General features: G+C 41.3%; 1 protein-coding gene across 1 annotated transcript in view; it reads left to right on the top strand.

Annotated features, from left to right (window-relative positions):
* Positions 1-25015, top strand: part of CDH4 (cadherin 4) — a 457614-nt gene that overhangs the window by 336615 nt on the left and 95984 nt on the right. The window contains exon 5 of the mRNA XM_082773208.1: positions 21041-21196. Within this exon, the coding sequence (XP_082629334.1) occupies positions 21041-21196 (156 nt within the window). The remainder of the gene's footprint in view (positions 1-21040; positions 21197-25015) is intronic.

Here is a 25015-nt window from a genome sequence, read left to right as displayed (position 1 = left end):
TACGTTTCTGTAAGAGAAAATGGTTCATGATCCTTGGAAAGGAAAATAAAATAATGTTATTCCCTACTGACATATTAAGTGAATTGATAGTGTTTGAAAAGGCAGGTATTAAATCTGGAAGCAGCATGAGTGTTATGAAGTAGCTTGCAGTTTTATCCCAGCAATTTAAAATTCCTATCATTCAGCTCTTACTGAATTGAAAGTCACACATTTATTTTAGATTGTAGCCATGAATTTCTTGGGAATTACCAGACATGAAAGCATGGAAGAGTCACTTGATATGAACTGACAAGACAATATCAAAGAAAACATCTTGATACGCTTAATCTGGTTGCAAGTGACTATATAAAAGTTCTTTCATCCAACCATATAATTCATTAGTAGCATTTTGATATTAGGAAAACCACTACATTAGATAAAAACTTAGGCATCCTGTAGGGCAACAATCTAAAGCATCCCCTGAGATCTGATTTCAGACTCCAAATGGATTAGGTCTCTTGCTATCCTTGTATGCCTGGTAGTTAGTTTGCTCATGAACACAAACCGTCTGGCTCTTTATTTCCTTGTTGTGTTACTAATGTGAAAAATGTTATGTAAATATTTGGATTGTCAGGATAAGAAACTATTACTGAGGGAACCTGAGAGTAGAATATTACATGTATTAGAAAATAGGACTGAATTTTTACCTTCAGACTCTATCTGCCCCATTCTGCCTGTGTTTAATGGTCCCAGTTTTCGTGATCACTAAAAATTCACCAGCTGATCTATGCTTTGAATTATTTCAAAGTGAAGGTGTGGAAGATGAAGCAAACAGGAAAGCAGCCCAGATGCATTTGGCACGATCTGACACCACCCCCGGTCTGATGTGGATGACCAGCTGTTTCAGTGCACGGGAGATGTCTGGTTTTCTTTTGACTGTGCTGGTGCCCTGATGCGATGTCAGAGCACTGAGATGTTCTGGCTCTTGCTGCTGGGGAGCTGTCTCCTCCCATTACTCCACCAGATGATTTGGAAACCGTGACCCTTTTCCCATGTGTGTAACATCCACACCATCAAACCCACAGGCTGTCAAAGCCAGCTGTTGCCCCGAGGAAAGGGCAACGCCATAGGAGGGGAAAGGGGGCACATGCTGCCCAAGCACTCACAGATTCATCTTCAGAGGATGTGAAATGTTCTTACGGGCTTCTCTAATGCTCCTGTGGGAACTGACGGGACAGGACATTTGGTTCAGGTGATATAATGCTTAACAGTTGCAAAGAGCTCGTGCTCCCATACTCCGAATTAAAACAACTGAGTGAGCTCAGCACTGTCTTGCTATTGCTCCCTGGTAGGAAGCTGGAAGAAGCAAGACACGGAGGTATTGATGTGTTTGCCTTCCTTCCCTCAAGAGAAGAAGAAAGTATTCTGGGTTGGTGGGCTTTTTGGTTTGTTTGTTTTTTGTTTTTTGTGTTGGCTTTAAGTTTATGGTCAGCATCTGTTGCTGATGAGCAGTGGGAGCTCTGAAGTGCTGACCAGCTCTTTCAGAACTTTTAAATAACCAGAAAGACACACAAAGTAATAAAAAGAGAAGAGGAGATGAGAATCCATATTAAAAGCATTAATAACATGAACAGAAGTCTTTATTTAAATAATGTTTTGAAACACGCTGTCAAATATTTGTTTATCTTATGGTGGTTTTGACCCAGTCTTTTCTCCCTGAAGACCTAGAGACTGAAGTGCTTCAAATCACACAAGTGCAGTTCCATATTCAAGAATTTTTCATTAAAATTCTCTGGAGATATTGACATTCTTCTATCATGACCGTCAGTGGAAACATTAAGACCCTTACAGAAGGTTTTAACTACTAGCATAATGAATGTTTATTCTCTTGCAAAAGTTCTTGTGAATGTGTTTCTGTGTCAGGACTAAATAGGAATAAAGCTGAACAGTCGACAGTCTTCTCATTAGAGAGAGCAGATGTTTGTGTACCTTATACCCCTTTTTGAAAACTAGCTTGTACCTGCAAAAGATATTTCTTAAAGAATAAGCAATCAAATGTTTCCGAAGGCTCTTCTAGCTCCCTTCATGTAAACAGAGTTCTTTTTATGCAAAACATTTTTAACAGTATTTTCCAGGAATACATATTTGCACGTCTCTGTGCTCTGTTTATATGGTTTCTCATAGACTTCCTTGAACAAATAAGTATTTTGAAGATATCTACTCTGGGAAAGGAAGAAGAAAAAAAGAAAAACAAGAGCCTATGACTTCACAAGTGATAATTGTATATTCTAGGTGTTATTTCCGTTCTGTATCTCTGCATGTGCACCTCTACATCACGCCTGTCTCTGCAGTATCCAAGAACCTCAGGAGAACCTAACATGGAAGTAGACTTTTCTTAATCAAATCCATCTACCAGTTTCCAAGGGAAACAAACAATTTTCCCCCATGCTTATTTTCATACTTTCACACATCATGTACACAGAAAACGTTTCCGTTAATTTAAGAATTATGACAGTTCGCCCCTTCTTGCCTTCGCAGTACAGCAGCAATGCAGTTTGAGTCACATCAGTAGCATTCCTGCTGATCAAGATTATAGCTCAGCAGGAAAACAAGTCATTCCAAATTGTCTCCTGGCATAAACATTTTGGATCATTTTTATATTACAACTGAAAGGGGAAGCAATCTTGGGTTTCAGACTTTTTTGTGCTCTTGTCATGTGAAAGATGACAGGGCTTTTATTTTTTTCAATGAACATTACTTTCACTTCTTTTTATTGCTTCAGCAGTAGCAAATTTTAAGGGAAAAAAAAAAAAAAGTGGTTTTAGTGGGCTGTTATTACATGTGTATCTGTGGATTAAAGGCTCCCTAGGTACCTATTGATACAATAGACTGTAACAGGTCCTTTGGAGTCATGTCAAACAGTTATAATCAACCCTGTCGGTGATCCACAGATAATAGGACATTAAGAGGTATTTGAATCATATCTTTCGATCCCAGCCATGGTTATCTGAAGCAGTGTGGAGGTACGTGCAGTTTGGCCAATGCTGCTGTGGCACGCACTGAGATGACCACTGAGGTGACCATTTAGCTGAGAGCAATATGAAGGAAAGCAATAAACAGCATCTCCTGAGCTCCACCAATTCCTGCTATGCTTTGGATTTGTACTTCTCAGTGGGTTTTTATGAAGGACAGCTTTGTCTGTAAAGCCTTGGGCCTGGAGCCTAGGGTGAGCAATGTTCTGGCTCCTTTTCTACCAAAAGACCTGGTTCCAGGGTCTCTGGTAGCTACATATTTGTTGGATGTTTGTGTTCTTCTGATGATCATGGTGGTGCTGGGATTCTTATCTGTCAATTAAAAACATGTGTATGGACTGATTCTGGTACTTACTCTGAAACACTTTGAATTAAATGTCCCATGGAGTGTTGACAGAAAAAAGAATAACACAGGATGGACCGTTTTAACCCAGAATCTTTCTTCCTTTAACTACTACGTCAAAATTTCTCAAGGTGTTTTTTTTTGTTTGTTTGTTTGTTCTTGGTTGGTTGGTTGGTTGGTTGGTTGTTTTTTTTGTGGCTAAAAGAGCTAGTACAGCCTCTGCTGTCATTTGAGCACAGCACAGGAGACTTTGAGTAGGGTGTATCTGTTTACTTGCTAAACCTCTTGAGTGAATGAAAGCTGGGGAAGTATAATTCCGGAGTTGAGGAAAACATGCTGCTTCTAGTACCTACAAGCTCTTTAAAGTGCTTTCTCTGTTTAGCTTCTTTAATAGGAAAAAAAAAAAAAAAAAAAAAAAAAAAAACTTTCTTCCACAGACTCAGTACTTAATTATACCAGCTCTGGGAAGAACCTTAATATTGTGAAGGTTAGTAAAGTCATGACCACCTGGTCTTCAGGCCTGACTTTTTTTCTTATAAAATTTAAAATAAGAAATCCCTTTTATACCTCTTAGACCTTCAGATTTGTGGCTTTAATGGATGTCTGGCTGTCACATAAATACATAACCTTAAAGACAACAAAATGTGCTAAGTAATAAGAGAGAAGCTAGTTTAAAGAAATTGCTTGTGTCATGATTTCATCTTCATCTGTCAGAAAAGATGATTAGGTCCTGCAAAGACAAAAGGGTAAATGATGTATTTGTAGCCAGGAATTAAATGCTGGGGCTGGGAAGGGATCTCCTTTATCTTAGAGAAAATAAATTTGAGTGGAATGTAAAGCTAAATCAGTGTTTATATCTCTACATGCACAACTTTGAGAAGGTTTGTTGTGTGTTCTTTTTCTTCCTATATTTGTTAGTAAAGGTCCTCTGAGGCTGCTGGTAGAGCTAAAATTTCTATTGGTATGTCTCTGGTACCCGTAGCTGACTGCACTTGCTGTTATCAGGCTGTTTTCTTATTCACGGGTAGCTTTGCTGGATTTTGACCATTTGAGATGTTTGATGTTTGTCTCCGGCAGAATATTTTTCGAAAAGTTTCAGCTGAAACAGTTCTTTCATCTCATGCAATTAGGGTTAGACTAAAATGCATTTTCTTCATTTTGATACTTGCTTGTTTTCTGCGTTACAGGCTGTTTCAGAGCCCTTTGAAGTCGATGGAAATCTGTCCATTAACTTCAATAGACTCTAGTTTGTCCCTAATCGATAGTAATTTGATTAAAATAGCTTTGAATGTTCTGGATCCCAGTGGACCTTGCAGTTGTTCTTTAGGTTGCAATAGCCCCCAGCTTTTCTGTGCACAGTCAATTCTGTTTGTCAAGGTAATGTAAAAGGAGACGTGAATCTCTCAGTTCTCACCGTTCTTGCTAAATCGTGATGGACAGGTTTCAGTTAAATGAAACCTATGCTGTGAGATCTGGGTGTGAGTGGCAGAGTCCTTTCACAGCCTGTTTCCTGCAAGCAGTGGGGTTATCGTGGACACAGGAATGGGGAGAGGATATATATCTTCTTTGCTTTCCCTTTTGTCTTCCTCCTCCTGGCAAATAAGCACACAGGATTAGTAGCAATTTGTAAGACTGCTCTTCCTTTAACTGGTTCAAGAAATTTACAGGCCTAGAAAAAAATAAGTGTTTCATTGTGGAACATTTTGGGGGTTAGACCATAATCCTTTGAAAATTGACATGTCTTTCCTTTCCTTTACCTACCTCAAAAGAGTTTCTCCCCTGGAAAGGGGGCATTGATCTCCTATTGCAGAATTATAGAATCATCTGGGTTGGTTAAGACCTTCAAGATCATCAGGTTTAAACATCAACCTGACCTGGCAAGTCCCATCACTAAATCATATCCCTTAGTGTCCCATCCACATTCCTATTAAATACCTCTAGGGATGGGGACTCCACCATTTCCTTGGGCAGCTCATTCCAATGTTTGACCACCCTAAATCACCACAAAGCCCCTCGCATAGGACACCACAGGGCCCCTAGTCCATCCTCTCCTGTAATGTTGAATCACCAGCTGGTCCCAAGCACCTGTGGCTTGGTTTGACCTTGTCTTTTTGCCCTCAAGTTGACCAGTGAAACCTTTCCTATACCAAGTTCCTGAGCCTTTGAGGGAACTCAGCTCAGACAGTCAAAGACGCCCATGCTCTGATCTGTTGTTTGTTCACCATCACCCTGAAGTTAGGAGCTGAAATGCTGGCATTTCATAGATTGCCAAGGGCATCTTTTTCTCCTCATATGCTGTCTGAATGAATGTTCACAGCTTCCTGTTACTGCTTACCTTGTACCGAAGCACAAATTTCTTTTCTCAACTCCTGTGTCTTTTAAACTCAATATTGAAGTGAAAGAGAGGAAAAACAGCAATGAAGCTCTGCATTGAAATTGAAGTTCACAGTCTGACACAGATGCACAGAGTCTTCCAAATCAAAGAGAATTGATGAGCTTTGCACAGGCAGGTGCCCCAGCTCGATCACAAGCTAAATAATCCTGAAATTAAGATTGGAGCCTGCCACTGCTATTGCTGCCATATGTAGTGAGTACCCAGCTCTGCCTCCCGTGCAGCGGTGGGGAGTTGGGTGCATGAAAGCTCCAGCCTGCGGAGCAGTGGGAGCCCTGGCACAGAGAGGCAGCAGGCAGCAGGAGCACCACTCCTCTGTGGGGAAGGCAGATTTCAGAGTCCCGGGGACTTGGGATCAAAGAGCTGCAGAAATGACAAGTGTGGCGTGTCACAGGGGGCCCCCTGCTAGGCATTGGGGGTGCAGTGTGGACAACTGCACATGCCACCTCTTAATTAGAGGGAAAATGCTGTCCCCCCAGTGGTGGCCTCAGACCAAAAGGGACAGGCTAAGGGGAGCTGGCATCTTCTGAATAAAGAGATGGGCAAGAACAAAACTGCCTGGGAATGGGGCCATGGAGAGAATGAATAAGATACCTTTCCAAAGAAATGTTTTCTCTTATTATTATTATTTTTAATAAGACTAACAACAACAAAAAAGCTACAACTATTATGCACAACACAGCATTTTAAAAGTTCACATGCTTTTCAAGCATACCCCGCTAAGCAGAAACTGTGATTCATTTGGAATTTGCTAATTAATACTGGCATGGCATTGTCCCCTGCTGTTGCCCAACTTCTTGCTTGAGAGAACTTTTTCTTTTTAAAGAAAAAGGGAAATATTTTATCTTGGAACAGTAAGGTGCCTCTTCAGATGTGAAGTCTGCCAAGACAGGGCAGGAAGGGGGTGAAATGTGGGCGATTTTCTCTTTGTCTTCACTGAGTTCCTTTATCATCAGTAGCACAATCTGACTCTTAAGTAAAATGGTGACCAGCAATAGCATTGTGAGAAATGCTTGCTCTCCTCTCACCCCTGTCTTTAAGTACTATTAGCTGGGGAAGAGTAAATTGCCATTTAAACTCACGATACTGCAGCAGGCAAAATGATTTTGCCTTTTTTCTCCGTATAAACTAATGGATGTGGAATCTTTCAAAAAAAAATAAGCCAACTCCTCTTAATAAAGCTCTGCATATAGATATTTAGCAGCTAAGCACTAAATCCATGGAATAGGGGGAAAGTGCAGAAGTAGTGGATTAATATATAAAAGGATGCTTTTTCCCCTTCAAAGCCTCCTTAAGTGCTGACTGATGGAATAAACCCTGAAAACTTTCTCTGTGCTAATTGTCATGTTCCTTGGCTTGCATCCCATTTACTGTCCTTCATTCTCAGTTTAAGAAGTTTCACATAAGAGCTTTCTTCTTCTGTTTACCATGTAGCTTATTCAAGCCCAGGGATAGTTCAGAGGGTCAGGAAATCTTCCTCCTGTTTCTTATTAAAAAGAAGAAAAAAAGAGCCCTGAAGATTTAGAGTTTGGAAAAAAAAAAAAAAAAAAAATCTTTCCCCACATACATCCAGCTTCTCAAAAGCTCAAGAGCCAACTTTGAGCTTTCCTAGAAATAAACATGAAGAGATATCTCACTCTAATCACCACCAAAATACTGGGTCAGCTTGCCAGGCAGTTGAAGTCAGTGTAAAGCCACTGAACTCAAAGAAGCCATGCTGATTTGCACTGGCTTGAAGAGCAAGGCATGGCTTATAAAGCAGCTGCATGATTTTGGTATGTGACAGACTGTTTTCTTTTAATTTCCTCTGACAGAAAAAAAGATATGGCATAAAGTAATAATAATCTGTTCCTTTTCACTATCACCTTTCGAGCATGTATGGGATTGATGGATAAAGATCTATCCCAATTAAATGCTGAAAGTCATCAGTTCACAATTTTTGCACTGGTGGAGTATTTTCAACCCTCCCATTTCCCACAGGACCTATTCCCTGCACTATTATCAACTTACTTATATTGAAACTATTATGAAGGCAATTTCTTGCCACCGGTGACTTTCACCTCACTTCCTCAGGGCCCTGCAGCCTGAGAACAGCCCCTATGGCTGAATCCACCAGCGAAGGAAAATTGGATGGAGTGACTTGAATTAAGAAAAAATAAAATGCTCAAAAGAGCGTTCTATAAGAAATGGTTTTCCTTTATTCACCGCTGATGGCTTTAAAGGTCATTTTTGGCAAGGAAGAGTAGGTACACCTAGGAGTAGTAGCTGTGTGTCCAGCCAGTGTCTGTTGGGGACCATTGTTTCAGGTCCAATCCTGCCCTCACTGGTCTCTAGCAGAGCTTGATGAAGATGCAGGTGCTGTACAGGACAGCTCTGTAAGGCCTGGAGGACACATTTATGGCTTACAATTGAACTATAAAATCAGACACAACAGTGGATATCACGAACAGACCAGAGAGCATGAGAAAACACAGAAATGTTGTAAGAGCACAGATTTTGTTTGTCCTTCTAAGCAAGAACTAGAGCATAGTTTCCCTGTTTTGCTCCTGGAGGGCTGCTCTCGTGAGTGAGAACCAGGCTGGGTACTATGCAATGAAAATGTCGACAGTACAATACCTTTGCTTTCAGTTTGTGTCAAGTAAAAACCCCTTTCAGGGCTCATTTACCAGGACTTGGAGGATACATGTGACCTGTGGCCCCACTAAGGGAAGCCAGGGACAGATTTTCTAAAGATTCATAATAAGATATTTAGCGAGCCCTAGAAATAATTTGATTCTCATTGAAAGTGCTTTGGCAGGAATACGACTGTACGGAAGGTCTCACCCTGATTTGCCAGCATTGAATATCTTGAAATGTGTCACTGATGCTCTCCAATGCACAGAATGAGGTAACATTTTCTTCCAATCAGTCTTACTGTTGTATTGTGGTAGGTGTAGGCATACTTGGCTTAACGGTGACAGCAAACGTGTGATTTGGGGTTCATGGTACCGGTTTAAATGAAGTCCAGCATGCAGACTTCTGCATGTCCACCTTCTCTGGCTGTTCCCAGTGATTATTGCTCAGCCTTCTTCTCCGTATTGCCAGAGATATCTCTATTATACAGCTTGGAAAACAAACAGGAGGTCAGACTGTTTCTCTATGCTTTCCGTCTTTCTCTATTTTACTCCTCAGGCTGAGATTGACAGACCCAGCAGTGTGGAACAAAACATTGCTCCCGTAATTAACTGCTGCCTGTGGGATCCGCAGGTTATGTGCAGCTGTGGGGTCGTTCAGGGGGCTAGTAACAAACCAGAGGTGCACATAACAGAGAGGTGCCTAGGTGATCCCGTTCCTTCACGTGGGCTGCATTGCTGAAACCACTGGGAATACTTGTACTCGTATTTGGGATCTCTGGTTAAGAAATAGAGTTAGTCCCTTCCAGTTGCATTTACTGTAGTTTGCTAATCTATTCTTTCAGACACTACAAATAGTGGATTTCATTGTGCTGCTTTATTGATCGAAGGAAAGATTCGATTTGACAGCAGTTTCAGAAAAGCCTTCAAGTTGTCCAAGATGTGGTAGAATTATTAACTACCCTAAGCTGACATATGGTAATTTAGCGTTTAATGTTTGCTTTGACGTGCTGGGGAGTCATCATGCCAAGTTACCAGCTGATGCCCAGAAGTTTCTGAGTACATAAATAATAGCTGAAATAGTTTTCTGGAGCCATGTTTAGATGTAAGCATCCGTCCTTTGATTCGTTGTGTGTTATACTTAAACTTTCTTCGGCAGGATGGTGGGGGTTGGAACCCTGCTGCACTACCCACTACAGTTGGAATTCATTAATAGGATTTTGCAGCTTTTTGCAGCTGTATTTGTACAACTTCATCTTGAAATAATTTTAATTTCTGTGCCTAGGCTTGTAATTTTTTCAAGCGCGTTACACAGTTGGCTGTACATAATTATGTCTTACAGCCATAAGCACTGACAATCTGCTTACCTAAACTATTCTGCTCTAAACTTGTCATTTAACTGATGGTGAAGGAATTGCATGTAATTCACCAGATCGGAAATTAAATTATCAATTAATAATACTGCAAAAAATTAAACAAGAAATTCAGTATGTCTGTCAGAGTGTCTGCAATTAAAAAGACAGCCAAGCACCGGAATCCCAAATCAGCCTGGGCTCCACGGTCCTAATTTGCCAGGTCCACTAAGCTGCAGATCTGCACAGAAAAATCAGAGCCAGGGGGTTTGCACCTAGCTTTTATTTGTGTAAGTGCTTGGAAAGGCAAATGGCATCAGGAGATTAATGTGTACCCCCTGTAAATTAGGGGTAAGGAGAACACTACTGATTTTAGAGATTCTCAAGGTTGGTCTTTGGAGTATTAATTTGAGGCTGCCTCTGTGCCTGTGACTTTTGAGGACTGTTCCTTGCTTTGGGGGTTAAATTTAAAAACTCTGAATGTGCTGTAAAAGGAAGTGAGACAGAAAAAGCTTCCAAACCATGTCAGAAGTGATGGCATTTTTTTTCTTTTTTTTCTTTTTTTTTTTTTCAGTAAAAGCTCTATATGGCGCCATGTCCTTGAGCAGGTCTGTCTGCCCCTTGTGTTAAAAGCATGTGGACAGGGAGCACATCAATAAATTATATGAATAAGTCTAATGTGAATTCAAGTCAAAGTAAGCAAGGGTCTCAGCTCTAACCCTCACAGAAGTACAGTTAATGAAAAAGAAACATTTGCCAAAAATTCAGCGCTGTGAAAATGTTCCAAATAAGCAGAGTTCAGCTAGGTCTGAAATTTCCTAGAAGGCAATCTCCCTTCCCTAATGAACAAAGCAGATTTGCAGAAATGATGGGTGTTCCAGCATAACGAGTGCCAGAGGGAAAGATATCTTTAAAACTGGGGCAGGAGCATGGGAACAGCAGCCACAGGGAGGGAGGCATGGCCCCAGCTGAGCTGCAGGAAGGGTAGACGGGGTGCTGGGCTGATCTTAGGACTGCCCCAAAAGGGTGGAGCAAGTCTTAGCAAATTATTTTGTGGTGGATCTGAGCAGTTCTGAAGCAGATGTGATGTAGTGGTGGGGAATGCAGCTGCCATACATGTGGTCTCTGTGTGTGTGTTTGTGTGGCCTTTAGCATTTTTGCACTGGTGGTTGTGCACGGTCTGTATTAGGAGATAGACGTGCAAGCCCAGAGTGTGTGTGTGGGCACTGTGCTGGGCCGTGCGGTACAGGCAGGGTTGCACGTGCAGACACAGGTCTGGCTTCTGCTTGTTTGTTGTGACTGTGCCGGATTTTCCTGACCGCAGAGTTCTCACGGTGTCTTGCTCAGCAGAAAGAAAAATGCTGCTCTCATTCCCTGCTTAGCTGCTCCTGTCTTGCAGAAGGAAGTGTATATGTATATATCCATCCATAGACAGAATTTGGCAAACAAGAAGATCCAGTATTTCATCTGAGAGTTGCATAACATGTGAGAATAAGAATCCTAAAACCAACATCATCTCACACTGGCTTCATTCAGTGGAGAATAAATGATAGACTAAATCTGCAATGATGCCCGTTAGCATTGCTCCTGTAGTGCATAGGAAGAAATTCATTTTCAGCCTTCTCAGCTTTGATGGTTCCATTTACTGACCATTGAAATATCTTCTATATACACTGTGCGGGGTAATCAGCCCTACAGAACAAATGAATGGGTTTGTTGTTCCTATAATTAAACTTATTAGCGAGACTTTGAAAACTGTGGAGCTTTAAATCCTGCTCTGCAAGTGTCCCAAAGTAGTGTCTCAAACATGAGCCTCAGCATATATTTTTCTCCAAAACATACACACTAAAGGATTTCATTGTTGTTTCCTATTGTTAGCTATTTGCAGACAGGTCTAAAAGCTTAATTTTATGCTGAGAATAGCACTCGCAATCATGCCACAGCACCACTTTTCCATGATCAGTAATATCTGTAGGTGTTGTGCAGAATGTAAATTCAGTGCTTGGCAATATAAGGTCAGAAAAACTAATCAGTGGGGGAAAGCCAGCACTCATTATAGAAGCAAAGGTCATACTAAGACCAATTATATCCCTTGAGTCTGGGAAAAACTCTTTTCATGACGACACGAGTGTGTTTGTTCCCTAGTGGTGTTTTTTCCTGTGTCCAAGCTCACTGTTCTATCAAGAGGAACGCTGCTTGTGTTGAATTTCTGCGTGAGATTGTGCAAGGACCCTTCTTCCTTGTTCGTCTCTCGTGCAGTTTAATTTTTAAATGCTATGGACCAGATTTGCAGCTGAAACAAATTAACATGCTTGTGTTTGAAGCCAGCAAGTGTACACTGATTTATACTAGCTGAAGGCTTTGACCATTAGTTGCAGTGCTCAGGTTACTCCTGGGAAGGTCACTGTTTGCTACCCTCATTTACCTTCAGCACTGAGCACTTCTGTCCTGCTCGGTTTTACACAGAGGGCGCTGGGTTCTCTTTGCGAGGCTGACTTTGCAGCAGATGCTGCACAAGGTTTAGGGGCAGACATACTACAAAAAGAAATCAGGATGAAGTCAAACTCCTGTGATTTATTTTCCCTGGCTTAGTCTTCATTTAGGCATAGCTGTGGCAGGCAGCAGCAGGGTCAGTTGCAAGAAGACACTGCAGGATGTCCTACGTTAGGATAACAGCGTGTAGCCCTTCATAAATAGATTACGTGGAATGATCTGTTGTCTGACATGACTCCTCTATTGGAGGAATAGGCAGTGTTTTGAACTCTCAGAGGTATTTTCTTTGACCTTTTGTCATGGAACATCCTTGACAGCAGAGGAGGGCTTGTGCAGCTGGTTCAAATCCCAGTTATTTAATATCAGCCACTCGCATCTAGCACAGTATGAACCAGACTCAGTTCTTCAGGGCCAAAATTCGCCAGATAGCAGCATGTGCAGCTCCACTGGGATGCCTTCAGTCACAACACTGAAGAATCTGCTCTCTTGTAAGAGAGATAAGAGAAAGACTAGTAAAAACGAGTTTTGTTGCTTCTGCTATCACCATTCTGGCAGTGATAAGACATTGGTCACATGGCGGTATTCTGCTGATCTGTAATAATCTCTTCCCATCACTGCCACTCTCCTCCCTCTCACTCACCTTGCTGCAGTCTGAAGCATTTCCACAGCAGAGTACTTTAAACCCAAGCTGGCTGCAGAGGGCCTGAAGAAAAGCACATGTTGCTTTAAAAATTACTCTACCGTATCAGTTATCATTAGATGTGGAAGATCCATTAGCATTGGCCAGTCCCTGATACAGACACATTAGCTTCTTGACCTTCATAATAGCGAGTAATGAAAATTGCTTAATTATTTAATCATGAAGACCACGCAACAAATTGCAATTTACTGAGTTTTTGCTGGTAAAGACACAGACCTGGCAGCACTGGCATTGTCTTAGCTGCTCTCAGTCCCAAGTCACCACTTGGAAGCTTTGGCCCAACTGGAGGGTTATGTAGATCCTGCAGACCTCAGTCTCATTGCATCCAGGCAACTCGTGCTAAAACAAATTCTTTGCGCTTGCAGCATGGATGAAATCAAAATCTAAATGCAGCAGATCCTGAGCCCAGTTGCAGAGCTGCGTACCAGGTGTTCTCAGCTTGTCGTGGCTCATCTGATCACATGAGAAATTAGGCTTCCAAGGCAAGAGGATCGTTATTTCCCTTTTATCCCAAGAAGAATAATGGTAGTTTTAAATTGGGCTGTGAGTCTGACAGCTTCATTTTCATCCTGTATTCACACTGGGGGTCACACCTGGTTATTGGCCAGGACCACAGGCAGAAAGTCTCCTTTCCTGCTGCATCACGGTCTCCTTATCGAGCCTGATTTATATTCTCCTGTTCTCCATCTGCTCGATGTTACATCTTCCTCCAGGTACAGGAGAAAAACACTGATAAACAATTCAAAAAGCCTGGAAGGGAGAGAGGGAGCAAAGACTATCAAAGCTACTGATAGGCATGGGGAAAGCTCCGGAGAAACAGATCCACATGGATGTAATTGGCCTGAAGGGAGCTACTGCTTTGGCCAACAGCCCTTGGACAGAGGCAGCTGCCTGAGAGCCAAAGGACCTGTGAAAGGCTGGAAGCTTTCCGCAGCTGAACATTTGGTGAATTGCTTTAGCCAAGCACTTGCGGGGTCAGTGCAGAGGGAGCAAACTCCTCATGGTAAGAAGCAGATGAGCTGGAAGGGAATTGGGTTCCCCTGCGGACTGCAGGGACAGAGCCCGGCGATGCAGGGAGCCGGGCAGTGAGAGATGGTTTCTCTTTAGGGTTTGAACACTTGGTAGCTTCACTTCTTTCCCTAGCACAGGCTGCGTCATCAGTTACATCAGTAACTTAAATGAAAGCTTTAATATCTCTGATGTATTAGTTTTACTCTGTTTCATCACAAAAATAAATACATTATAAGTCATTTTACAAAAATTTCAATAGAAGCAGAGGAAAATACAACCTGACATGAAAAACATCCAGCCGTTAAGACAAAGCAAGCATTTTTACAGTTTGGCTTTGGATTCACATTCTATAAAAGAAGAGGAAGAAACTTAAGCTCTTGCATAGTAATAATGACAGTAGCTAAATGCTGATTGTAAGTGCATGAAGAGCAGCATTCATCACAGTGCATTTCAACCATGGAAAAATTAGGCATCGAGTCTAAGTGTAGCCCTGGGTTTTCTCTCTATAATGTGTAGAAACAGAAAACCACTTCTTCCAGGAAATTTCACGTATACTGAAGTGTTTAAGGCAAGAGGATGGATTTTCTTCTGGAAGTGTTTTTCTGAGATGTTTATTTGTCTATGTTAGACCAGACACAAAGTTTTTAGAAAGTTATGTATGAGATGAAACCAGTCCCAGCTGGGGGAAGGAAGAAACCCACAATTATAAATGTGTGTGGTGTTTCCATCCTGTCTTTCTTTGCCAATAGAGTTCTCTTCCTACTTAACCTTGTTTGCAAATAGTGCCAGCAGGGGGAATTTAGCTCAATTGACAGGAGTTTTGTCCAGCAGTGGATACAGACTTTCAGGCTGCTGCTAAACCCAGCACTGTAGTTAATGGAAGCTTTCCTTTTAGTCAAGCTTGATAGCTGTCCTTGCCATCTCAAAGCAGCCGCTTTGCAAGGTGCTGAATAGATTCTGTTTTCTCTGAAGACAGCTGAGGTATTTCAGAGGATCTTTTGTCTTTGTTTTTGTTTTGTTTTTTTTTTTCCTTTCTGGGAAGTAGGGATGATCATTGGCAGGTCTGATAAAAGGGGACAGGAGTTCATAAATATTACTTTAACCTGGTTGGGTCTCTTAATCTGTCTTAATTTTTCCCTGTCCATTTGACTTCTGCAGATATTTATTGAAACCATATGTGACTCAGTAAGCAATACGCAGTAATTTGTTTGGAAAAACAGAGCTAGAGATGTGTCTATTTACTGGCTTCTGAAACAACTGTGAAATAAGAGTTAAGAACTTCTATACAAATGACTCTTAAACATATTGCAGATTCAGTTAAAAATAAATAAGTCAGTCCTTAGCAGGGATTTCAATAAGCAGTAAGAGTAGCTGAATTAAAATATTTCCACTAAAATTAATGAGCCAATCCTGGAATGCTTAGACTGACTCTTAAGTGTGCTCATTTAAAGACGTTGAATATGTTTGCCTGTCTGAATTTCTATGGAGCATTTTGAATGCATGACAGATTATAGTTTTCAATTATTTTAATTTGGTTCTCTTAATGGGCAAAATAGCTAAGAGCTTAATAATAGAAGACACTTATTGCTTATCATTTACATTATTTTATGTTGTCATTAATAATTATAGTGGGTTTTATAAAACAAAAAGGTCAGGCCCTAGTCTCCACAGGTCATGTTAGTGCAATTGTTGCATAGTATTCTCTGGGAGATTTGGGAAATGAAGTCTTTTTGAAGGGCATTCTTAACACCCTATCCTTATAGAACAAGTTGAAGTATTTTAAAGGAAATTTATTTTTTTAGCTTGCTCTGTGAACAGAAAATGCAACAGAGTATAAATTGCCTGCTTTGCTTTCTCTTGATGCATTCCCAGCAGTTTACACATTATCATCCCAGAGTGACAGGCAGAACCCAGACCGTGTACAGCTCAGTGAAACCTGCTTGTGATTTAAAAAGGGACATAGTTAATACATCGTGTCATCTAAATTCCTGTATGTACCAGAAGACATTGCAAGTCACCAAGGTAATTCTGTGCAGAGCTTGACTGTTTGATTAATAAACATTCAGAAGACCAAGCACTAATTCCCACGAACTGTGAACAAGAGAAACCACCACCAATGTCCTGGGTCCCTGCTCTTACATGGAAATGATTAGGTGATATATCCTCAGATTTAGCAGTGAATCTAGATTGTAGCTTGGTTCTTGCTACATTACAATAAAAATGCCAACATCAGATTTAATTTTACTAATCCACATGATCACACACTGCCCCCTTAACTCAGAGGTCCTAAAACTCAAAGACAGTTGCATATCTGAAGATATGGAGACCATATAAGAAATGGGTTGATTTGCTTGTTGCCAGCTCCCTTTCATTTGAGAAGATGTTGTGAAAAAAGAAATTAAACTAAGGTTGTTGTGCACATCCACAAGGATAAAATACATGAGCCTTTTCACTGCAATTGCATGCACGCTCTTCCTTTTGCTGTGTTACTTAAATTGGGCCCCAACCCACTACCAGTATAGTGGTTTGAAAGCTGTAGAAAAACTGTGGATATCCAGAAGAGAGGAATAAACATGAGATTATTCCTGTCCTCTAAATATAGTTTGCTACATAAAGGAATGCTGTTGGTACAGCCCCCATCTTCTCTCTGTAGGCTCAGTTGCCCTCCTTTGTTCAGCCTTTCCCTACATCCCCCCTTTCCTAGCTTTCCAGGCATTTCCCTTACTACTTTCTAAACAACCTCTACTGAGCCACTTTTTTCTGGCAATGTCATGCTCCAAAACCTATGTAATTTATGGACTCGCTGGAGTTCTCCAATGTGCTGACCATGCAATTTTCAGTGGTCCACGTTCCCTGTGGTTCTTTTTGTCAGCTGCCGGGATGAGAGGATTTGTGAATTCAGGGCACAGCAGCAAGGGATGGTGGTGCTAAGAGCACAAAACGGATACGGATCAGCAGGAGCAAAACAGAGGGATAAAATCTGGTGCCTCAGAGAAGCTCATCAGTGGAAATTCTGCTTGCCAGTAAAACTTGTGAGAACAGTTTAGCTCCACGTTAAACGCTGGCAGAGATGCACGAACCCTAAGATTTTATCTGTAAAAATGGGATGCAATCCTGTGTCACAAGCTGGCTGCTTTTCAAGCCCATCTAAATGTGACATTGCTACAAAGCAGCAAGCCAGCTCTGAAGGGCTTAGCTCTGTCTTATCTCAAGATCTGCAATGCTCATTTTCACACACGTTAGTTATTATATCAGAACCTGCAGTGGAAAATACCCATCTGTGAAATCACTCTGATTTCTCCTGTTTCTGGGATCTTTAGAAATGAGAGCTGAGTAAGGCTCTCGGCATTCTGACTTGCAAACTTTGGCTGCCACATTTGGGCTCCGTTTTGTCTGGAGCATCAATTCTTAGAGGTCAGATCCCTACTTCACCCTCCAGCTGCGAGGCTGCAGGGTACAAATGGTCCGTGTGTATCTACCAGCACAGAAGGGTTCTCTGCTTCTCAGGCTGCTCACGTGGAAAATTTCACCTGTGTTCATGAGATACAATAAGATGGAGGATGGCATCTTCCACCGTAAATTGCTTTCTCTCTGGGATGTTTTTCCTCACCAGTGTAGCAATCTAATCTGAGCTCCATTCCTTTTTGAGAGTAAAAGCTGCTTTACAAGCAAAATTCTCTTACGACATTCATGAGGCATCAACCCTGCTCACAGCACTAGACGCAGGGTTGTACCGTGCCTGGCACTGGAGAAGCTCGAAGCTCTAAGGGTTCTCTGAGTGAAAAATGTATAAATACAGCTAAGGAAAACTATCCTTTTGCCTTCTGCTTTATAACCCAGAAACCTGCATAGCTATTGACTGCATTATGAAAGGTAAATGAATAAAATCCATCTGTATGTTCTCCAGTCAGAATATTATAATATGGATATGTTGCCATCTTCTCACTTCCCAGGCATAAATGAATGAAAAAGAAACTCTCTCCTGAGCTAGTAAATTCTCCCCAACCAGTAATTTTTTCTCCCATTCTAGTGAGTTTCATGGGAATAGAGATTTATTATTATTATTATTATTATTATTATTATGGTAAACTGCTCCAGTAATGGTTTCAACAAAAGAAGTAAACCTTGCATTGTATTCAGATAATGTTCTTAACTTCTCAACAAGATTTACTAAATTGCACCCTGGGAATTATGCAAATGAAACTTTTGGTCAAAATGTTACAGGATTTCTGTAAAAAAAAAAAAAAAAAAAAAAAAATCTTTTTAAAAAATCTCATTAAAAGCACTAAAATAACATGTTGCAATATAAAAAGCATGTGCCTTTGTGCGATGAATATCTCCCTGGTAGTAATGCATACTATACTTCATTGTCAATGGTCTTTGCAACTTCCTGTGACAAATGCTACTTGTATGTTTCCTCTGAGCACTTCACATCCTTGTGTTCTTAATGGCGATGGAATTAAGCACAGGTAACAAGCAAACTGTTGTAGGACGTTGGCAGTTAACAACAAATAATGAGTCATTGCTGAATATTTGCAACGTATTTACCTATCTTTGTTTTGCTCAGCGCAGTATAATCATCTCATGTATTTTTCTTAGCATAATTGGGTAAGTTGTGTGGGTCTTGTGATATATTTCATCTCCTAGATCTGCAATGATTTACATACAGACAGCTTAGACCCTATTAATGCTAATAAAGTGCTGCAAGGACATCCTATAGCATGCACTTTATTAAACTGTACATAGCTTTCTTAGAGAGCTTCTGTTTATCTCTCTTTCCTGAAAATAAAATATAGTGCCTTTAGCACTGAATATTTAAATCTAGCCTCCTTTTCCATGTTTCTGTCTCTCTCTATGCATTTCTAATGCTTCTATCACAATGGGATCTGGGTACTATATGCAACAGGAAATAGAGCATAAAAATGTCCACGAAGAACTAACAGACTCTCCCCTTCCATGTTTCAGGTTAAAATTACTTCCATTTTAGTTCTGGGAGGGAGGCTGGTTTGCTGATGCTTGTACTTAAGTCATGCCAGTAGTTGAGCCAGATTGCGGTTGACGTTGGGGGTTGAGGCTAGGCCTGGGGACACCATCCTGGCTACAGGAGGAATGTGCAGATACCTTGGACAGGTCAGGAAACGTGCAGATACCTTGATGCAGGTGCATTGATGGAGACATGTACTCAACTATGTGTCCCAAGTTACCCTTTTCTGTTCTTTCTTCTTAATTTCTAATATGGGAACCCCGTACAGACTCAAAGCTGGAGCATGAATGGAGCTGTCTACATTTTCTCTTACCTTGAGCCTAGCTGCAAACACATACATAGTGGGTTAGAGCTTGAACTCCTGACTTGAGCTATTCATTTGCACAGACATTCACATAAATTCAATTTTCAGCCCTGCCTACCTGACAGGGTGAAAGCTGACTTTCTAAAAATGGGGACTATAGACTGCAGTTATTGAACTGAGGAGCCAGTTGCCATCATTAATACCACAGCTGTGCAAGCAAAGCTTAATTTTAATATACTCTTTTTCACCCATGGATTTACTAATGAAAATTGGATTCTTGCCTGTCTACTTGAGTCCATATTACAAATACCCATCAGGCACACAAAACCCCATATAAGCTTGTGTGCAACGTGAGGGCACATTCCTAGTGTCCCCAGTATCTCTTTTAAGTGCACGTCCAGTTTTTCTTGGTGCTAACAGCCTAAACAAGCAGTGAATCCTGTAGAGAAAAGACAGATGAAACTGTCTGTATTCCCTGACCTTCAGCTCCAGCAGTGTGGGTGCAGCACGAATCAATCCTGGCGGTGCCTAGCAATAACTGACATTATTAGCTGTTAACAGGAGCAGGCTGCTCGGTGGAGGCAGTGCAAAGAAACCAGCATACAAGCTTGGTAATGATCTGGACAAAAGCATCAGAGGAGATTCTTGAAGACGCTTGTTGGGGGAACTGGTGTGATTCTGCGCCGACGCATTCAGCATCTTGCCAGCCTCCCATGTCGGGAAAGGAGGAAATAACAATAGGTTGTGTGCAGGAGGAGTGTGAAAGCAGCCCATGGCCCCGTCCCAACCCTTTGCTCCTGTGGAAAACACCTCTGCTCCCCAGACTGGGGCTGCTTTCAGGGGCGTGGGGGCCTCCTGCAACCTGCTGAGCCCACCCAGCAGCTGCCAGAGCAGAGACGCTAACGTGCCCTCAGCTACAAGATTTCTATTATCTGCCCACAACTTTGTTGTATTCATAGACCTGTTAGGGAAAAAAAATACACCACTTTTATGCTGCCAAGACAGTTTGTGATGGTGCGGGGGGTGGTAATTTATTTGTACCTTGCACTTTGTTTCAGGAATAGTCATGGTGTTGCAAGAACTTCTTTCAGCATTTGATCAGAAAATTAAATTTGGTTTTAAAGAGATAGTCAGGGTTGCTAGGACAACATATTAACCTCCCTTTTTTATTTTCTTCTCTCTGAATCCAAGGTTCCTGTAATTCATCAAGCTGTATTTGATTTGTCGTGTTTCTCAAGGCATGGGAGGGAAAGAGTTTCAAAAGCAATGTACCAAATGCATTTTTCCTCAACAAATAGTCAAATGAAATGGTAATGTCCCACCCGGCATTCCCATCCTTGCCTCATCAAGCCAGCAGGGCTGGACAAAGCAGGAGTGAGCAGCTTTGCTCTCCAAATGTCATGGGAGTGTTTGTGTGCACGGTTACAGGGAACAAGAATGTGATGGGGGAGACAGCAGAGTGTTTTCAGAAGTGATTAATGGCTGTGAGACGCCAGGTATAGCTGAACAATTTGGACATTTTCAGGAGCTTATGGTTTCAATAACAAGTAAATGGCATTTTTTGTGCATATAGATTCTTCTACATCTAAGGCAAAAAGTCGGAATTTCAATGATTCCTAGAGAATCATCATGAATAAAAGAGCAGAAAAATAACTGAAAATATGTGGAATACACTTCTACTGGCTTTTTTCCAAACCTTCAGCATACAGCTCCCTTGTCAAAATTGACAGCAGTATTACATTTATGCAGCTTTCAGGCTCAGATCTTTAAAGTTGTTTAAACATCCATATGGCTTTTGTCCAAAACTTATTGATTGCTGTCTTTGTTGTTTCATCTAGATTCGTTCCGATAAGGACAAAGAGATCCATATCAGGTACAGCATCACTGGAGTGGGAGCCGACCAGCCGCCAATGGAAGTCTTCAGCATTGACCCTGTGTCTGGCAGGATGTATGTGACTCGCCCGATGGACAGAGAAGAAAGAGCTTCCTACCATGTAAGCACAAGATGCCAAGGGAAAAAACACATCTTAGATTTTATCTAGGTTCACAGAATTGCTGGGTTCAGGGAGTCTCATCTTGTTTAGGAACACGTAATTTTGAGAATATTGGGATCTGCATTCAAAAGCAGAGCCCAGATACCAGTTTGGTATCTCTGTGTCAGCAAAGCCCTGAGGAGCTGATTGCAGAGGTGTACAAGGTTAACTAACACCACAAGTCTCAGTGCCATCTGTGCTGGAGCAATTGTGTATGTGTGTGGAGACGTTAGCTTTGTTTCTGCTTCCCTTCAGCATAACCTGCCCTTGCTTTATCAGCTGCATCAATGCAAAGCAGCATTAAACCAATCTCCTTTTCTGAAATAAGGTTACAGTCATTTGCATAAAGTGGTGCAACTTCATGCCGCTTATTAAATCCCTGTAAATTTGTCTGTGGAGCAAACCCCCCAAAACCATGAGAAACCAACCGCTACATTAGCGTGTCTTGGGAAACTACCAATTTAGGAATCATTACTGCAGTTAAACATGCAATAATTGGCATAGTCATTTTTCATTTTAAATCACTAGGAGATGTTCAGGAAGTATGATGGGGGTGTGTCAGATAGGTTTTTAAATATGCAGATAGACTAATATTGAATATGAGGGAATTAATTAAGATTAATTACACTCAAAAGTGCTGCCTTACACTACCCTAGTTGATAAAATGCCCTACCTGCAGAATACTTGGAGTGCAATTGGTCATTATGTTTTGACATAAATCATAGCCCATATATTGCATGGCATAATTGCACAGCGAATCCAGTCTCACAAATTGCTTTAAAAGCAGTGTTGCACCTTGCACGATAGCCCCGCAAAATTTCAAGCACTTTCTGCATCTACGCCTTAGTTGTTTCCCAGAGTGGTTGTGAAAGGTTGTTTCATGGATTGCTTTGTATCAGCATTAGCCACATCTATTGGCATCATAATAGCCGTTCCCAGGGATGCTGTAATGTCAGTGAAACAGTACGGGTCACTTCCAGTGACACCATATTCCTAACTGCTCCGTCGGAGATGCACATTCTGTCAGCTTTATCAGGTATCCAGTTAACCATGTTGACACAGCTTCTGGACTGGGGTGGAAGGATAAAGAAAATAGATTACCTCTTTAGTTGGGTGGAAAAAGAGATTTCCCCTGTGTAAAAGAGAATCCGAAGGAAAATTATTTTATCCTCTGTGAACAAGAACAATTATTTTGTTTTTTTGTGCCTGTGAAAATATGAAGAGAGATTGTTTTGAAAAAGAAATATTTGAGATACTCTGAGTGTCATCTTATCGTTGCTGATATTGTTTCAGCAGTGCCAGGTTATTGTAACAGTGTAGTCAATAACACAATGCACAAGTTAACACCTTTGATGGAGCTGCTATGATGTCTAGTAATGGACATTCTCAGTCAAAAAAAAAAATAAGATGAAAAAAATTTTGTCCCCTGTAATAACAAATCATGCAACGCCTTAATAACAAAGTTAATCTGCTGGTTATAGGAAATTCAGTAGACTGAATTCTCACCTTAACAAAGGCAACTGGTAAGTCTGCCTCATGCACACTGCAGGATTTCCAGTCTTTTTTTTTTTTTTTTTCCTTACAAAAACCTTGAACTGGCAATTCCATGCACAAGAAAGCATATTCACACTCTGAAGGTTACAGGAATTTATGGAGTGAATAGTTGATAAATACATTGTGAGACCTTATAGACAAGAATAGTGAGTGATAGAAAATCTTTGTTAGCAGAGCAGTAGAAGGTGATGGAGATCATTTTAGTCATGGCTGTAAACAACCTTTAGATCCTTTAGCCTCAGTAGCAGTTGATTGATGATTTACTGAATCATCAATTGTTCATTTAATAATCCTCTACAAAGCATGTATAAATACACCATCTCCAAAGCAATGACTAGTGAAGAAATTTACAGTAGAAATGGATGATCCTTGAAGCTGGAAACAATAATCCAGCCTCCAGAAAGAAGATAGAGTCCCAAGTCTTGGCTGTTGCAAGTTTCAGAGAAGTTGGTTAATAAATGCCACTTCAAATAGCCAAACCCTTAACTGCAAGGCAGACAGACTTGAAGCTAGACTCATACCGAAAAAACAGCGACTTAGGTATAGGCTTGGACCCCAATTATAAAGCTTAGCCATCTTTAAGTTGGTTTTACATCTGCTGTGGAGATTTTGTTAGCTCGGTTAGTAACTCTAGACCTAACCCTTGAGTGGGTGAAGGCTGGCAGCGGAGCTCCAGGCACTGCCCCTGGTCCGCAGCAGCACAGGGGCTGCAGATGGGAGTATTTATACAACCTCAGGTTTTCTGCAGTCCTAAACAGAATGTTCAGCATCTCTGTCACCGCTGAGTGTCGTCCTCATTGCTTTCATTCCCAGGTAATCTGGAATCTAATTATAAAAATAATAATAATAATTTGCAAGTGTTTGTGAGGCTACATATGAAGAGTTCTGTTTCATTAACTCCTACATTCTCAACACATATTTTCTTATGCATAATTATCTGCATTGCTTCAGGACTACCATTTTAAAAATACTAGTGTTTTAACTCTCCCCACATTTAGCAGGCCATTTGTCTGATGAAACCTAACCTTTTCCCTAAGGAGAAATGGATGTTTTCTAATTAGTTCAGGAGTTCTCTAGCAGAACTTCCCCATACGTTTTCATGAACTTTTAGGGAGGATCATTCTGAGTTTGATGTATGCAGAGATATATATTCCTCGGGGACTTGCTTTGTCTGCCCAGGTGCAGTGTGTGCTAGCAGCCCTGCATTAACTTCACCAGCACAATTGGCAGGGGCAGAGATCGCGAGTTCAGCCGCATTTTGGCCTCATCTGTTGTCTCGTCTGCACTAGAAACCAGAGTGCAAACTCTCCGGGGACCTTGCAGACATCCCAGATGCAGTGTCAGCTGCAAATATGATCAGGAAAAAATGAGAAGGGCTTTGCAGCCACTTAACCAGCACCACGTTGTGCTGCAGAAGCGCGTGTTGTGCTGAGCGGTGTGCTGGGAGCTGCGTGTGCAGGAACGCAGCCTCGGGGCGCGCTCCCAGCACAAGCGCCAGCTCACCCCCGTCTTGCTGCGGCAGGCACGGCTTGTCATTGCTTCTCCTACTCTAGTCAGCCCTTCATGTTTATTGCATGCCAAGTAAGTTTCAGCAGGTAGTAATATTTAATATGCATGAGTTCTCTTGGCCTTATTTAGCTGCGGTCCCAAAGCCCTGTTTGTACTGGTGCCTGAATTAATGACTCCGAATGTCTTTTCTGATCCACATGGGTTTCATAGCAAGCTGCATTTAGGCCTGGCAAGTGCTAGGGATAGCAAACTGGCAGGTTAGTTTTCCAAAGATATTTTGCAAGCTTTGTTTATAAAAGCCATCAACATGTCAATAAGCAGTCATTGCTTACGGTACCCAAGTAATGTACATTATGGGGGAACTCTAAAGCAAGTCCTAATCCAATCCCAGACACATGTATGCCTTCAGCATCAGACTAATGAAATATTGTCTCAGAAATGGCTGGAGCAGGACAGGTTAGTTATAGTCTGAGAAGGAGTTATTTGCAGTGCAAGAAGGCATAAAAGATCTCTCAAAATTCAGGGATACAAGAGCTAATTCCAGTATTTTTAACCAAGTTCTAGTGAGTAATGCCAGCCATTTGTGTCACAATGTCCTAATTTGCACTTTTAATCACAATTAAGAGCACACAAATTAGGCATGACATTGTATGCTTATTGCTTAGAGTCCCTGTCACTGATTGATAATATATATTTGTATTAGTAGTATTAGTGCAT

The sequence above is a fragment of the Aythya marila genome (assembly GCF_965140915.1).
Source record: "Aythya marila genome assembly, chromosome: 16".
Classification (NCBI taxonomy): domain Eukaryota; kingdom Metazoa; phylum Chordata; class Aves; order Anseriformes; family Anatidae; genus Aythya; species Aythya marila.
The sequence above is the reverse complement of the archived record's forward strand: the minus strand, read 5'-3'. Positions and strand labels throughout refer to the sequence as shown.